We start from the raw sequence: 13,010 nt of genomic DNA, 5'->3' as shown, positions 1-13,010 counted from the left end.
TGGTGCAGATGCTCTCAGTGTGCATAAAAAGACCAGATACATTCATCAAGAATCATAATGTACAACACTTAATGATAAGTCATAGGGTTCAAATGAGCAATCAGGAAACAATATCAATATAAATCGTAAGGATACAAGCAACAAAGGTACAGTCCTGTAGTCATAAGTGGGAGGAGATGGGCGATATGATTTATGAGTGAAATGAATAATGATTTAGATTTTCTGTTAACAAAGGTTGCGTTCTGAAGGATTCAGTGTTTCAATTCTGGTTATTTGTGCATTTCTGAAATTGTAGGTGCCCAAATATTCCGATTGGTCTTACTCTTGGTTACTGTAGACCAGGCCTCCCCAAGCCTGGCAGTTTTAAGACTTGAGGACTTCAACTCCCAGAATTCTGGGAGTTGAAGCCCACAAGTCTTAAAGTTGCCAGGCTTGAAGACCTCCGCTATAGACCTTCAACCAGGTTCTCCATCCAACATACATGGTTAAGTGTTCTAAAGGGCCTCCATAACTAACATTTTTTGAGCCTTCTCATTATTGCTTCTTCGGTTGGTTGGGGAGGTCAGTTCTGCTTTCCTTTTAATCTCTCAAGAAATGGGACATAACGCCCAGGCCAGAAAATTCACTGTAGGCAATCCTCAACTTACAACAGTTCATTTAGTGACTGATCAAAGTTACAACAGCACCGAAAAAAAGTGACAGGACCATTTTTCACAAACCACTGTGACCTCCCCAGGGTCACGTGATGAGAATTCAGACGCTTGGCAACTGACTCACATTTATGACGATTGAAGGGTCCCAGGATCACCTGATCCCCTTTTACGACCTTCCAACAAGCAAAGTCAACGGGGAAAGCCAGAACAACCGTGCTACTACCTTCTCAGCTGCAGGAATTCACTTAACAACCTTGGCAGGAAAGGTGGTAAAACAGGGCAGACCAGGATGGTTTTCAGCCCACCTGTCCCAAAGGTTCCTTTTTCCAAAAGGCAACCGGACTTTCTTGATCGTTGTTTTTTTCCCTCCTCTTGAAGGTGTTTTGCTTCTCATCCAAGAAGCTTCTTCAGTTCTGATTGAATGGTGGGCAACATGATGAGAAGTGAAACATCTTCAGGAAGACAAACTTGCCTCCAGAAGTTGGGAATTCCCCAACACTGGAAGTCTTTAAGAAGATGTTGGATAGCCATTTGTCTGAAACGGTATAGGGTTTCCTGCCTAGGCAGGGGGTTGGACTAGAAGACCTCCAAGGTCCCTTCCAGCTCTGCTATTGTATTAAACTATGAAAGTCCAGGTTACAGATTAACAGAGTTGGAAGGGACTTTGTAGGTCATCTAGTCCACCACCCCCACCCAAGCAGGAGACCCTACACCATTTCTGAACAAATGATTGTTCCAACTCTGTTATTCTGTTAAAGAACAAAGGTTAATAATATATCAATTCAGAGGAATAGCATTTCTAGGCGGCTCTCTGTAGCAAATGCTCTTTTGAGAGGATTATACAGTCAAGAATAAACTACAGTGTTAGAATCATTTACTGAAATTATCTTAGCCCTGGGTAGTAACGATTGAAACATATTTCTAGATATACCAAAAATAAACTGCTTATCCTTCCCAATACCTCTTCAGAGTATATTTTCCAATCTTTATTTATGACCCTTTCTGCACTGCCTAATAATGGTTCCTAGAAGGGAAGTTAAATCCGGGAAACAAAACACAATTGAAATGTAACATCTAAAAACTTAAAAACAGCCATCGATAAAAAGTAGAGGAAAATGGAAGATCCAAAAAAGCAAAGATTGCATGATCGGGGTTTTTTTTTAAGCCTGAAAGATTTAAAAAGTTGCGGTGATGATAATGATGAAGTCCCTTTTTTATAACTTTGAACAGTCACTAAATGAACTGTTGTAAATCAAGGACTACCTGTATTTGTTTGGCTCCAGAATTCCACAGGAAGATCCTAGATAGTAGAATAAAATATCTCAGAGTCCACAAAGTTGAAGTTGTGTTCTTGGCTCCTGTTTGCCAAACATGTCCTCTTGCGGTCTTCGTAAGCGCCGTTTTCACTTGCATCCAAAGGGTTACGCTTCGTTGGCGGAACCACAGGTGAGAAACTGACATTTTATTTAGCGGATGATTATGGAGCAAAGACTTTTCCCCTTCCTTGCTTTGAATCCTGGATTTTTCCAAGGCCAAGAATAGATTTGGTGAAAAAGTCATTGGTCTGGAGTCTTTTCTGAAGCTACGTTGGCACAGTTTCCTCGGCATGTTTCAAGAGAGCTTGATTCATAGAGGCAATGGCAAGTGCATCTCTCATTCGAGTCATGCAAAACAGCTTTGTAAGGCATTTTGTTGAGCAGGAAAATGAGCTTAATGTCAGATGAATAGTCCTGCCTTTCTCTCCTAAAGTGCTGCGCTGAACAGATTTAATGTGACATTTTCATAAATGGGTTATTTCCCAAGTCAACCTGTAGGTGAAAAGGCTTTTTAGAAACCCTTAGCGGGTTTTAGAAGAATAATTCTGCTCAGTACATTCGGTATATAATGACTGCCTTCTGTTAGATAGCCTGCATTTCCCTTCCCCTGTTCCTTTTAGTGATACTCCAACGCAGGCTGATGAAGAGATACTGCCTCAGCTGGAAGAATTAGTAATCTGGAGAGTATCTCTATGGAGGTTCTCCGTCCTCCAGCTCATGGTTGTCCCAAAGGTGCTTTCTTTCAGAAGGCAGATGGACTTTGTTTTTTCCTTGAAGACATTTCCCTTCTCACCCAAGAAGCTTCAGAACTGGAGAAGCTTCTGGAATGAGAAGCGAAACACCTTCAAGGAAAAAACCAGAAAGTCCAGTTGCCTCCTGAAAAAGCACCTTTGGGACAACCATGAGCTGGAGGACGGAGAATCCCTGTTGGACATTTTGCACTTTGGGATGGACACCTTTCGAATGGTGCGGGAGTATGAACGGATTTCCAGAAGAATTGCAGACTTCAGGAGACAGGTGAGCCCCCGAGGGCACAGATAAACTCCAAATGACTCTCAGAGGGAGTGCTAACAAACAGATGATTGCAAGGAATTGAAATCCTTCCATTCTCCACCATCCAGTCAGAGCTGAAGAAGCTTCTTGGATGAGAAGCGAAACGTCTTCAAAGAAAAATCATGGAAGTCCAGTTGTCTCTTGAAAAAAAAGCCCCTTTGGGACAACCATGACCTGGATGACGGAGAATCTCTGTAGACCAGGGGTGTCCAAACTTGGGAACTTTAAGACTTGTGGACTTCAACTCCCAGAATTCCCCAGCCAGCCATGCTGGCTGGGGAATTCTGGGAGTTGAAGTCCACAAGTCTTAAAGTTCCCAAGTTTGGACACCCCTGCTGTAGACAGAAGTGAAATGTCTTCAAAGCCAAACAAGAAAGCCCAGTTGCCTTTTGAAAGAAAGCACCTTTGGGCTCTAAATAGTAGAGGCATTTTTTTTTGAAGACATCTCTAGTTCTAGCAGGGTGGTCCTTTGAGAGCATGGACCACGATGACACTGGACTTCAAGCAGTGGACGTATTTTGAGTTCACTCTTGTCAGCTTCTCAAGAGCTGTGAGAACTTCTCATGAACCTCAGTCCAGGTATATGATGAGGATTGACATTCCTGACACTTTTATATTTTTAAGAAATCTTGCTTCTGTATTTTTATCCTTTTTTTCCCCCCTCAGCCTATAATGATGCGTTTTCCCAGATACCGGAATTCAGCAGTTGAAAGTTGGGTAGATGGAATCCCGTTAGCAGGGAATGTTTGTCTCTTTTGCCGGAAGAGACGGTGAGCTGTCTCTCTGCCCTCAATTTGCCACCATTGTGCATTCCCCTCCGCTAATTACGGAGTTGAGTAATTATTGTCAAATAAGCCTCGAGCACTCCACTTCTTTCCTAACGCGATTTCCTTCTGCGATGGCTTCTCTATGACAACTATAATTGGCCTTGAATTAAAATCCAAAGAATCCACTGGTTTCAGATTCTGGTTTGTTTAGGTTTTTTTTTTAAGTAGGAAGAGTTAAACAGATTTCTCTATTTGGATGCCATGGCATATTCTTTCTAATGCCAGTTGGGACTCAAGAGTCCATTCACCCTTCCTCAAGGCACCCTTTGGGGTATTGAGGGATAGGATAGGATGAGAAGAGAAAGGGGAAGAGAAGAGAATGAAGAAGGGAAGGGAAGAGAATATAGATTGGAATGGAATAGAACAGAACAAAATGCAGAATAGAATAGACTAGAACAAGGAAGGGTTAGGGAAAGGGAAAAGAGACTAGAACGAAGAGAAGAGAATGAAGAAAGAAAGGGAAGAGAATATAGATTGGAATAGAACAGAACAAAATGCAGAATAGAATAGAGTAGAATATTGGAATGGAATGGACTAGAATAGAATAGGAAATGTAATATAATGGAATAGAATAGAACAGAACAGAATAAGGAAGGTTTAGGGAAAGGGAAAGGGGAAAGGGACTAAAATGAAGAGAAGAGAATGAAGAAGGAAAGGGAAGAGAAGAGAATATAGATCGGAATAGAACAGAACGAAACGCAGAATAGAATAGAATAGAATAAGAACAGAACAGAACAGAATAAGGAAAGGTTAGGGAAAGGAAAAGGAATTAGAATGAAGAGAACAGAAGAGAAAATGAAAAAGGGAATAGAATTAACAGAACAGAACAGAATAATACTTTATTTGGTCAAGTGTGATTAGACACACAAGGAATTTATCTCCAATGCAGAAGCTCTCAGTGTACATGCAAAACAACAAAGTAATAATCATCATAAAAAGAGAAAGTAATGGAGAAGATGAGAAGAAGAAGAATCATACAGCCATAAAGATACACACTAATTTTTTATGTAGACCGGGGTTTCCAACCGTGACATCTTTGAGACTTGTGGACTTCAACTCCCAGAATTCTCCAGCCAGCCCTGCTAGATCCCAAGGGATCACTTCACCCAGCCTGCAGCACTTGGTGCAGTTTCCAGATCTTTGTAGGTACCTGAAGTCCTCCTTCATAGGAAAACGAGCCCCCCAAAAGAATAACAGAGTCAGAAGGGACCTCGGAGGTCTTCTAGTCCAACCCCCTGCTCAAGGAGACCCTGTGCCATTTCAGACAAATAGCTGTCCAGTCTCTTCTTAAAAACCTCCAGCGATGGAGAGCCCACAACATCTGGTGGCCAGCCATTATTTTATTTATTTTAAATTTTAAGAAGTGGGAAACTAGTTTTTTTAAACATTGACACTCTATTCGTTTCTCGAATCAGGAAATTAACTAATAGCAGAGAATGCAGCCTGTTAATTACACAACCCCTTTCCTGTATTGTTTGCTCACAACTCTTTACATAATGCTAGTTCTCTGCAGTGTGTAGTTTCCAAAGGAGAAGTAAGCTTAACGCCTGTAAGATAAAAGACTCGGTTGGCTGTAATTGTGGCCCAGAGTGTGAATGCCAAACCATAATTGAACGAATGTGTTCTGATGTTAGCTTCTGGCTGCACAAAACATGGTTTGAGAAGTGTGTGTATCCAGCATTGCACCCTATAAATCTTAAAACTTTTGAGACCTGTCCTTTGTTTTCATTCTTCTGATGTGCAACCAGCATGTTGTGTATCAGATTTGCTCCAGAGGCAGGGAAGTAGGACTACCCCACCGACTTAAGGCACCTGGACTGAAGCAGGCAACAAAAATGGGTCCATCTTTTGTGAACTGTCGTGGATCCCTTTTCTCTACCCCTCACCCTGGTCTTCTTCCCTCATTTATATTTCTGAACGCCAGAGTCCTCTTCTGAGGACTGGTACCAAGGCTTCTCCTCTAAGCTGGAATCTTTCTATGAAAGCCTGCTGGGTGACTTCGGGGCCAATCACCTGGAGACTGGGAGTTCTAGTTCTGCCTTAACCATGAAAGCCTGCTGGGTGACTTTGGGGCCAATCACCAGGAGTCTGGGAGTTCTAGTTCTGCTGTACCTATAAAAGCCGCCTGGGTGTCTTTGGACCAATCACTGGGAGACTGGGACTTCTAGTGCTGCCTTAGCCATGAAAGCCGCCTGGGTGTCTTTGGACCAATCACCGGGAGAGTGGGAGTTCTAGTCCTAGGCATGAAGGCTGGCTGGTGGGCCTTGCGCCAGTCCCCCCCTCTCTCTCTCACCTCAACCCACAGGGTTGTTGTGTGAGGAAAGTAGTAGTAGGGAAGTGTGTTGGATATGTTTGGCACCTGGGGTTGTTTGTAAAAATAACCAGCACAACATAAGTAAGGGAAATGACCCCCGTGCTCAGGGCAAATGACTGCGGTTGTTTTAGGTAGTTTATGATCAAACAGAATGTGGTTAATGGATTTTGAAATGAAAGTTGAATTTCACAGTTGAGCTAAGAGACTCAGCAGTAAGCCAGGAAGCCGCCTGGGTGGACCTGTCCAGAAAGTCCTCAACTTACAACTATTCATTTAGCGACCGTTCAGTTATAATGGCACTGACAAAAGTGACTGATGGTGGTTTTTCACATTTAGGACTTTTGCAGCATCCCCGGAATCACCTGATCAAAATTCAGACTCTTGGCAACTGGCATGTACCTTTCACAGTTGCAATGTCCCGGGTCACCCGATCCCCTTCCGCGACCTTCAGGCACTCAAAGGCAACGTAGAAGCCAGTGTAACTGCTGTGGCGATTCACTTAACCATGGCAAGAACGGTTGTAAAATGAGGCAAAACTCACTCAAACGAATTTCTCACTTAGGAACAAAAATGTTGTGCTCAGTTGTGGTCGTAAGTCAAGGACTGGCTGTATAACAGGGCAATGACGACGTCTTGTGATACAATGGGAAGCTTCCAGAGCGGAAGCCACACGGGTCCTTTCCAGCAAAGAGTTCACAAACACACTCGCTACGGCGTCTCCAGCAATTGCAAGAGCCATTGTCGATGTTACCTTTTTATTGTGAAATGGGGATTGTGGGAAGAGAAGACAGGTGAGAACATAATCTGGGGCTTCCCCCTCCCCCCGCCAGCCAGCCCATCCTACGTTAAAAAAATCCAGATGTTTTTATAACTTGCTAATCGTGTGAGTGGATTAATATATTAGCAGATTACTCTTAAACTGCCCTGGAGAGAATTCAACTCCGAAACACACACGACAGAAATAATGGCAAGTTGTAGTAAATGGAAAGCAATGCCAGACTAGGATAACATTTAGCTCTGTGTTTCCCTCTTGGTAAAAACAAACAAACCCAGAAGGCTTTCTCACTATAAGTTGGGACAGAAAAATGTGAGATTTAAAGAAAGGAAACGAAGTTATGACAGGGGGGAAAAACCTTGTTCACATCTTCCTATCAGCCCCCAGGGCAATGTGTAATTGAAAGTCTAGTTGTCTTGTTAGATACTGATAGTGTTGAGGGGTGATACACACCTCACATCTTACTATAGGTAGCTGTCTCCTCTGCGGAGTTAACTAGATTCCCCCCTCTCCTTATTTTGGCACCAATGTGTGTATTTTCAAAAAGATAAAGGGGTTTTGAAAATGTAAAAGACGATGGAAATCCAAGTCTCCTTTTCTGTAATTCTAAACAGTTTTCTCTCGGCTGACTGTCTAAATTGTCCTCTAAAAGACCAAAATTATAAAGAAATTAGATTTTTCCTTCCCTTCCCTTTTCTCCTACTGTTTTGATAGTTCAAATATGACATCCTCAACTATACATGATGTGGCATCTTCTGTATTGCTAGTTAAATTGGATGTCTGTGTACCATTTTAAATCCCACTGTATTTTAGATCTTACAGCATGATTTACAGGATAGCAGAGTGGGAAGGGGTCTTCTAGTCCACCCCCCCCCCCCCGCTCAAGCAGGAGACCCTATACCATTCCAGACAAATAGTTGTCCAGTCTCTTCTTAAAAACGTCCAGTGTTGGAGCATCCACAGTTTCTGGTGGCAGGCTGTTCCACTGGTTAATTGTTCTAACTGTCAGGAAGTTTCTCCTCAGTTCTAAGTTGCTTCTGTCCTTAGATTAGTTTCCACCCATTGCTTCTTGTTCTGCTCTCATGTGCTTTGGAGAATAGCTTGACTCCCTCTTCTTTGTGGCAACCCCTGAGATATTGGAAGGCTGCTATCATGTCTCCCCTGGTCCTTCTTTTCATTAGACCAGACCTACCCAATTCCTGCAACCAACTCTGCATATTGTAACATTTCAACCAATGCAAAGGCAAACCATTTTTTCTCTTGAACCCGCATCATCCCAGGAAGATAAAGAACAAGTCAGAAAGAGAGAGCATTTTTATCATTCTTGAGCAAGAAGCCAGGCATTCTGGCCACCCTGAAAGGCAGACCAACCTGTTCCATCGCCAGCCTCCGGCTGATCAAAGCAGAACCAAGCAAACACAGATGGAGACATTTGCTTCGGCATTCACTTCGATTTCCATCACATCTAATAAACACCTTTTTAAAAAAACATGATGATTATTACGCCGGTTGTGATGAAAACAGACACAATGAACTCGCAGGTGGAATTTTGTTTGTTTCTTTCTTTACCATTTTACATACCATGAGTTCTCACGGATTTGATAGCAGCTGTGCTCTGGGATTGGCAGAGCCGGAGAAACCGTTTGGCGACGTTTGGAAGTTTTGAGGAGATTTACAGGCTGCATGCTCGTCTCCCTTTTTTGGTCCCAGGGTGGAGAGGAGGAGGAGGAGGAGGAGGAGGAATCACTTGATGAAGTGGAGGGCATCGCTGTGAACAATCGACCCTTTGGAGCAATCCAGGCTGGTCAGCAGTCGGAAGCCGCACTTGAGCGCCATCATGATGGCTTCGAACTTGAGGGTCTCCAAGGTGCAGACGAAGGTGTTGTCTTCCTTCAAAACCAGCCGAGTCCCGTTCTCCGACTTGATGAAGTATTTGAACTGAATGATGTTGGAAGAGACAGAAAACTCTTCGGGGAAACCGTCCAGCCGGCTTTTGGAGACCAAAACAATGCGTGATTTGATTTTGGCGATGAAATCGGGCGCGTTGCAGAAAATCCGCAGGCCCTGAGCACGGTCGTGGCTGTCGGTGATCTCCAGGAAGGTGGCCTCCCTGGATGCCAGCTGCTCCTTCTCCCACTTGGCTTTCACCGCCTCCCCCAGGAGGTGAAGCTGGAAAAATTCGGCCTCCTGGGCCAGCAGTTGGTTTTCCTTAAAGCCCTCGGGGAGGAGCAGTTCCCCGTTCCTCAGGAAGTTCAGGACATGCCTGAAGAGGAGACCGTCTCTGTCGATGAAGAAGTGGCCCTCCGCGTCCGACGGGCACGGGCATTTCCCGTTGACCACTCTTTCCAAAAAGGAGTCCGTGTATTTGGTGAGAGTTTGCCTCTGCGTAACATAGAGGTAGCCCCCGACGTTGAGAGTAACCGGAGACATGTTAGGATGCTTGCCTTGGCCCCTGCCTTCCGACGACGATGCCCTGCTGCCTTTTTTCTCGTTCTCCATCTCGCCCCGCTGGGTTGGTTGGCACGGGTTGCTCCGATGATGGCTAGGATGGCCCACCTGTCCGTCTCGCCTTGCCCCCCTCTCTATGGCTCTGTGCAGGAGGGAGATGCCTTTCCGAAAAGCCCTCGATTCAGCCCGGGGAAGCACGCTGGCAAGGCAGTGCGCTAAGCCTTCGCATGAGCTTGTCAGCACAGTTTTGCAGTAGGTGGCGTAGGAACTGTGTGTGCTGCTGCTGCTGCGTTGTTCCTAGGAACAGGTCTGGGAAGCTGAATTTGCATTTAACCGTGTGAGGGGAAGAAGAGGCTGGGGTGGGGGGGGGGTGAGGGAAGGAAGGGAAAGAAAAGTGGGGTTTTCTTTTCATTTTGAAGTCCCCGGAATTATAAAGGGAGATTTTTCTGGAATGCAGGGAAGTAAGAAAGTGGAATGCCCACCATGCCACCTTAAGGATGAAACCCAGATCTGGGGAACGGTGAAATAAAAGAGCACGTCTCGGTAATATTCCGTGTTGTGCAACAGCTTTCCAAAATACCTTTTTAAGGGATTCATCAGCATTCTGAAAAACAACAACAACAAACACAACCCTTAAGAAGATGGACTCGGTTTTCCAGAGCTTTGCAATCTCTATTGTTGGCTGGGTATCTTCGTACACAAAGGCAGCAGTGAAAATATTGAAATCCAGCAGTCCGGCTTTGAAAACCAAATCAGTGTGGATTTAAATATGATTCCCAGGGTTGGGATTTGCTTCCCAACAGGCTGACAACAGGGGTGTCTGGCTGTGTTATTTACGATAGGAAGCCACGCTTTGCCTGCAAATTGCAATGGGGGGAAAAAGGACTTTACTGCAATTTTTGATTTACGGGGAGATGTTTGACGGATGGGGTTTATTTTCAGTCCAAATGGGATGGCTGTTTCTATGGATAGGAGAAACTGGTTGGTCAAACCTTAAGCATGCCAGCAGCCTGGCACCTTAGCAACACTTCAGGTGTGGAGAAAGGTGAGAGGAGACCGTCACTCGCTTCTGTTTGTTTAAAGGCTGACTTTTCAAAAATGCCAACATTTGCTCCAAGACAGTATATAATATAATATAAGGGATTTCCATCCCAAAATCGTAGATAAATACTCCCAGCTTTCTCTCTCTCTCTCTCTCTCTCTCTCTCTCTCTCTCTCTCTCTCTCTCTCTCTCTCTCTCTCTCTCTCTCTCTCTCTCTCTGTGTATACACATATACACACCTTGCTCAATAGTAGTAACTGTGAGAGGGATCTTGGAGTCCTTGTGGACAACCATTTAAATATGAGCCAGCCGTGTGCAGCAGCTGCCAAAAAAGCCAACACAGTTCTAGGCTGCATCAACAGAGGGATAGAATCAAGATCACGTGAAGGGTTAATACCACTTTATAAGGCCTTGGTAAGGCCACACTTGGAATACGGCATTCAGTTCTGGTCGCCACGATGTAGAAAAGATGTGGAGACTCTAAAAAGAGTGCAGAAAAGAGCAACAAAGAGGATTAAGGGACTGAAGGCTAAAACATATGGAGAACGGTTGCAGGAACTGGGTGTGTCTAGTTTAATAGAAAGAAGGACTAGGGGAGACATGATAGCAGTCTTCCAATATCTCAGGGGTTGCCCCAAAGAAGAGGGAGTCAAACTGTTCTCCAAGGCACCCGAGGGTAGAAAAAGAAGCAATGGGTGGAAACTAATCAAGGAGAGAAGCAACTTAGAACTGAGGAGAAATTTCCTGACAGGGAGAACAATTAATCCGAGGAATAACTTGCCTCCAGAAGTTGTGAATGCCCCAACACTGGAAGTCTTTAAGTAGAGATTGGACAACACTTTGTTTGAAGTGATGTAGGGTTTCCTGCATCCAAGGTCCCTTCCAACTCTGCTATTGTATTGTATGTCTATATATACACATACACATACATACATACATATGCAAGCGTACACACACACAGACACACAGAGCTGGGAGTACGTATTTATCTACTATTTTGGGATGGAAACCTTTTTGGGGGATGGTCAGCCACTCCCAGCCCTAGGCTGGGAAGTCAAAACAAGAAAACAAAAATACCCTTATCCAACTACCAATCCACACTGTGCCGTATGGTCAAAAGTGGCCCATGATTTTCAGCAAAGTCCCCGAGCCAGTTCCACGCCTAAGAGAGAACTAAAGTCCGGGTCTCCCCACTGAGAGCCCAGCTGTTTCACCCCCCCCCCCAGACCACACAGAACGGGCTTTCTCTCTAGGTTTTAAGTACCTATGAATGAATTCATTCCTCTGCATCCTTTCTCATCATGGATTGCTTTTCCTCTTGGTTTTCTCCCAGCCTCTTGTCAATTACTTTTGCCAATAAAACTCTGTGTGTGTGTGTGTGTGTATGTATATATTATAATATATAAAACCAAATATATTATACTGAAATAGTATACGTGTGCAACATTTCTAGTTTCCAAACTTTTATCTTTAGTCATGTGAATTAATTCCATGTGTTTTATTCATTAGCTCGGTACAAGGAAGTTAACGAGCAGCTTAGCAGATTGAATTGGCAGATTTTTTAAAAATGTAGATTCCTTTCCCTGCAAATAGTATCCAGATACCTCATAAATAGCTGCTATATTAACATTGGAATCCTTTCTGTCAATTATGCTACTTAGTCCTGTTTCTCTGCTGGAGCCAAGCCCCGTGGGCTGGCATCACCTTCATGGAAACACCGTGTTTCTAGTTCGGTGCAGCTGGCGCACCTGTGCACGAGAAAGCAGACTGGTTCTTTTTATAACGTTGGGGAACGTCTTCTCTATTTATAATGGGTTTATTTCATTAGAATTCTTCAATAAGCCCGTTCTGTATCAACCCAAAAAAGGACAATCCCCAAAATCCGGAGAAGAGTATTTCAGGAGACATATAAGCAGCCCTCGACTTACGACCACAACTGAGCCCCAAATTTCTGTTGTTAAGTGAGACATTTGTCAAGTGAAACTTTCCCCATTTCACAACCTCCTTTGCCATAATTGTGAAGTGAATGGTGGCGGTTGTTCCGTCAGACGAACAGTCGTTAAATGAATCCAGCTTCCCCATTGATTTTGCCCGTCGGAAGGTCGCAAAGGGGGATCACGTGACCCCGGGAGACTACGACCGTCATAAAAACGAGTCGGTTGCCGAGCGTTCAAATTTGGATCACGCAACCACAGCGGGATGCTGCAAGGGTCGTTAATAATAATAATAAATAATAATAAATTTGAATTTATTAGCCGCTCCCTCTCCACACAGGACTCGGGGCGGCGTACAATAAAACATATAAAACATAAAACATATGTGCAAACACATAAACATCCAAATACACACATATACAAAGACATACATGCACGGAGCAGGTAACAAATTACATCACATTAGGACTGTTAAAAATCAACCATTAAAATACCCCATTAATAATAACACAATTTAAAAATTCAAAAGGACTGTCAGGAGGAATAAGAAAAAATTTACGGTTGAGCCAGGCCAGATAATTGAAAGAGGTGGGTCTTCAGCTGTACACGGAAGGAGCGGAGATCGGAAGTAATCCTGATGTCACGGGG

General features: G+C 43.9%; 2 protein-coding genes across 3 annotated transcripts in view; one reads left to right on the top strand and one right to left on the bottom strand.

Annotated features, from left to right (window-relative positions):
• GTF2F2 (general transcription factor IIF subunit 2) overlaps positions 1–13,010 on the top strand; it is a 61,227-nt gene that overhangs the window by 23,402 nt on the left and 24,815 nt on the right. The window lies entirely within an intron of this gene.
• KCTD4 (potassium channel tetramerization domain containing 4) lies at positions 8,062–9,631 on the bottom strand. Its single transcript, XM_081947943.1, has one exon. The coding sequence runs from the start codon at positions 9,435–9,437 to the stop codon at positions 8,682–8,684; it is 756 nt and encodes a 251-aa protein (XP_081804069.1). The 5' UTR covers positions 9,438–9,631; the 3' UTR covers positions 8,062–8,681.

Source organism: Natrix helvetica (assembly GCF_964273705.1).
Source record: "Natrix helvetica genome assembly, chromosome: 3".
Taxonomy (NCBI): Eukaryota; Metazoa; Chordata; class Lepidosauria; order Squamata; family Natricidae; genus Natrix; species Natrix helvetica.
Note: the sequence above shows the minus strand (reverse complement) of the source record. Positions and strands in the feature narration are given on the sequence as shown.